The 4,023-nt window shown below is 29.0% G+C and overlaps 1 protein-coding gene across 1 annotated transcript; it reads right to left on the bottom strand.

The window, feature by feature from the left end:
• Positions 1 to 416: 416 nt before the first annotated feature.
• On the bottom strand, positions 417 to 3,718 carry LOC139877879 (uncharacterized). Its single transcript, XM_071865279.1, has 3 exons — positions 3,035 to 3,718; positions 2,202 to 2,277; positions 417 to 723 (listed from the first exon to the last, which is right to left on the bottom strand). Exons 1-3 carry the CDS (start codon positions 3,716 to 3,718, stop codon positions 554 to 556), a joined length of 930 nt encoding a protein of 309 aa, XP_071721380.1. The 3' UTR covers positions 417 to 553.
• Positions 3,719 to 4,023: the final 305 nt, after the last annotated feature.

Genomic DNA, 4,023 nt, shown 5'->3' with positions numbered 1-4,023 from the left:
TATTCATATAATTTAATTTTTATAATCTAATTACTTTCTGGTTAAAAGTTCAAAGTTTTAACACATTTGATTTACCGGCAATCAATAAAAGCATTCTAAATTCTAATTAACCATATGATACCCACTTATTTTAACTAGAAAGGGAAACAACACATAAACATGACATAATATGGTCAAAAGTGATCTTTAGGGTCTAATTACAAATTACTTGCGTCTATTAATTTCTCGGTTTGAGGAAAAAATATCAAATCTTCTCTTCTGACTTTGTTTCAAATTTAATAGATGTTGGTTGATCATATCGTGAAATAATTACTCATACATACACACCTTAATTAGTACTATGTACAAGTTCAAGAAATTATTGTACTGAGTAGGCTTTTAATCTTTTATATGACTATGGTTTACATACGGGTTGATCGTATACCTTAGAATTATAGGTACTTAGCAACAAACATACGCCTAGAAATAAACACGCACTAATTAATGTAGAGAATACAAAATATTTCAATACAAATAAGAAAAAAGAAAAGAGACTAAAATAGAATGTGCAAATTTAGTATCCAATTGCGATGTAAGGGGAAGAAGTAGAGGATGAAGAAGGAGGAGAAGGCCATAATTGTGCATTTTTGACCTTTGAAATACTTGAAAGAACACTTGATGGAGTTACATCTCCAACAACTGTAACTTTCTTTGATTCCAAGTCTATTTTAAATGATCTTACTCCTGCATATATTCATTAATACAACAATATTTAGAGGATGCAAAACTGCAATATCAAATTATTTTTTATTTAAAGTTATAAGTCAATTAGTTAAACAACCTATGAAGGCACACTAATTAGTTGAGTTTCTAATATTTTTACAAGAGGTTTTAGTTTCAAACTTCATCAACATATATTTGGGTGGGTAAAAGACCGTAAAAAACGGTCATGAAATAATACGATTATACTGTGTATATCTAATAAAAATTATTCGTCTTTTTTTTTTAAACGCAATTTTTTCTACGAGAATATATATATATATATATATATATATATATATATATATATATATATATATATATATATATAGGGGCATGATCAATGGGGAAGCAAAATTTTTTTTTTTTTTTGTTTTTTTTTTGAAATTTTTTTTCCGGCATCAAGATCACACGAAAATATGAACATTTAGAAGAGACACCGATTGATGAATGTTATTATTTAGGCGGGAAAACGATCGACAAAAATAACATTCAAGATAATATTGTTCGTGAAGAATATGAACGTTTTTTTTTCCATGTTTTGTGAAGTAAAATTTAGCCCGATTTAGAGTTTAGGGTTTAGGGTTTGGTGTTTTGGGTTTATTCCATAAACCCAAAACACCAAACCCTAAACCCTAAACCGTTCGTGTTAAAAACTCAATCTAAATCCTAAATCTAAACCCTAAACCCTAAATTTCTAAACCCTAATATCTAAACCCTATAAACCCTAATATCTAAACCCTAATATCTAAACCCTAATAGCTAAAACCTCAAAATACGCTCGAAAAACACGATAATTGTTATATATTACTTCTTCGAGCGTTTTCCCGCCAAAATAAAAACATTTATCACAAAGTGTCTCTACTAAATGTTCATATTTTCATCTCATCTATAATGTTCGTGAACAAAGTTTTTTCAAAAAACGAAGAAAAAAAAAAGTTTTTGCTTCCCCCGAATGGTTACTTCCCTCTTGATCCTACCAATATATATATATATATATATATATATATATATATATATATATATATATATATATATAATGTTCACCTCAAAAACTTGAAGTCATGACCAGTCTTATGATCAAAAGAATACCTCGATATTATACCAGTGGACCAATTACTTTGAACTTTTAATGAGGAGTTCAAATGAAAACAAAAAGCTAATTCGATCAAATGTCAATTTTATATCCAAAGACTTCTACTTTATTTTATTATATTATATTTTAACTATAATAACTATTTACTAAACTCCATGAACATTTTACTATTTATCGTGGTAGTTTTGTCTTTCTACAAATTGACAAGGATAACTTAGTAATTATACATTATTTTCATTTGTACTATAAAAAATGAGTTCTTTTATGTACAATTAACGAATAACAATGGTTGATAAAGATATCATGGTCCTATTAATTAAATTAAATTTAATCTAATAATGGAGTAAGAAAAACTAAATATACATACCTTCCATTCTTGAAAGATGTTTTCTTACTTTCCCTTCACATCCCTTGCAATGAATCGACACCCTCAGTTCCACAACCTGCACAACAAATTTAAATTTAACTCTGTTTGATGTTATTAAATTATTACTCCAATTGTTTATATTTGTTTATAAAAATAGATATTTTTAATCAATTTAATGGGGTACTCCGTCATATTTACAGATAAAGATTCGAACTGTCGAATCTTTGAGTTTGAGCAAGCAGTACGGACAATATTAATCTGTCATCCATCTTATACTTCACAGAGTTTAATATAAATTCTACATAATATAAATTATTTAATTGAATAAACAAAAGTACGGAGTATTTAATAATTCAAAAGTAGAACTTGTCTATTCAAAAACAATTCGATCATCCGAATCTTTATAATACTGTATCATTCTATAAAAAGCCAAGTTTTGGCCTCTTTTTTATTTATTTATTTATATAAAATTTAAAGCAAACGAAAAAACAAATTAAAACAATTGCAAATCAAAGCGATATCACCTCAAATTATCTTTTTGCTTCATTTTTGATTAATTTACTTGACATTTGAGCTAAAAGTTCAGAAACTTATTCATTTATGAATAACTTTGACCAATTTTCCTATATGAAACTCTTAAACATTAAAATATCGTACAACTAATCATCCAAATGTTATAGTTTCATTTTTTAATAACCGCATAACATAAATTCACACAGTACACACCTATAGTAAGTTTATTAAAAGAATGGTGAATATATCACTGGCCTTTTTCAAGACAATCAAAATTGACTATTGACTACATGTTATTTAAAACGTAATAATAAACAAACCTGATCACGAGACTTGGACCTCGAGGACCTTAACCTAGGTGACTCGACCTTTGCCAAATCCAATCTAACTGACGACGATCTAGATTTAACCAAAGCAGGTGATTCGTCACCTCCCAATCGTCTTGATGACAAAGATTTTTTAATCACCGATTCGTTTTCATGACTATAATCCAGCCACACTGGCTCACTAACCACCAATGCACCCGCCTTACTATCTTCCTTTTCTTTCAAATCCTCGAAAAAAATCGGATTATTATTCAAAAGATATCTAGAAGACGAACCACGAGTTGTTGTAATATCTTTATCATTCAACTCGGCACTACTTTTTCGCCTTGTAAACGTAACATTATCATCAATATCTCGACTTATAATACTTGCACTAGTATTTTTTCCAATGGTGATTGAAGTACTTTTTCGATTTTTTTGTAAGTAAGAAGTGTAGGGTTTAGGATCAATATGTTGTTGTGAAGTGCATGGGATTGTTGGTGTTTTAAACTTAAGTTTATTATTATTATCACCAAAATCAAATTGATAATGGTTATTGTAGTAGTCACGGTGACGGTGGTTTATGGGTCTTGGAGTTGACCCACTGCCACGTCGGACCATGGCGTGTTGGTTCATGGTGGTGCAAATGGCGGTGGACGCCGGTGATGCACAAAAGAGTTCGGCTGTTTTGATTTTCATGTTTTTTGTTTTTTTTTTTTTAAAAAAATTTTAGGAAGAAAGAATGGTGGTGTGTGAGAATTTGAGGTGTGTGTTTTGATGTGGTTATAAAGTAGAGTGGGGAATGAAATGATGAAAAAAATGGAAAATGATGTGATATATATAAGTAAAAAAAGAAAGAAAAAGAGGTTATAAAAATAGTAATATTATAAGGACACATCATGACTAGACATGATGATATATTTTCATGGTCCAAAAAACAAAACCAAAAGGAAACGAAATAAACGCCTTCATTGTTGTAATTTAGTTGTTTATAACAACTCTTA

Source organism: Rutidosis leptorrhynchoides, chromosome 11 (genome assembly GCF_046630445.1).
Source record: "Rutidosis leptorrhynchoides isolate AG116_Rl617_1_P2 chromosome 11, CSIRO_AGI_Rlap_v1, whole genome shotgun sequence".
NCBI classification, from domain to species: domain Eukaryota; kingdom Viridiplantae; phylum Streptophyta; class Magnoliopsida; order Asterales; family Asteraceae; genus Rutidosis; species Rutidosis leptorrhynchoides.
Note: the sequence above shows the minus strand (reverse complement) of the source record. Positions and strands in the feature narration are given on the sequence as shown.

What these genes read in the sequence shown, in the direction of transcription:
- LOC139877879 (XM_071865279.1), bottom strand. Translation starts at nt 3,718, where the DNA reads ATGAAAATCAAAACAGCCGAACTCTTTTGTGCATCACCGGCGTCCACC. An exon ending in GGTCCAAGTCTCGTGATCAG is followed by an intron (nt 2,278 to 3,034) that starts GTTTGTTTATTA and finishes TTTGTTGTGCAG; the next exon opens with GTTGTGGAACTGAGGGTGTC. An exon ending in ACATCTTTCAAGAATGGAAG is followed by an intron (nt 724 to 2,201) that starts GTATGTATATTT and finishes GAATATATGCAG; the next exon opens with GAGTAAGATCATTTAAAATA.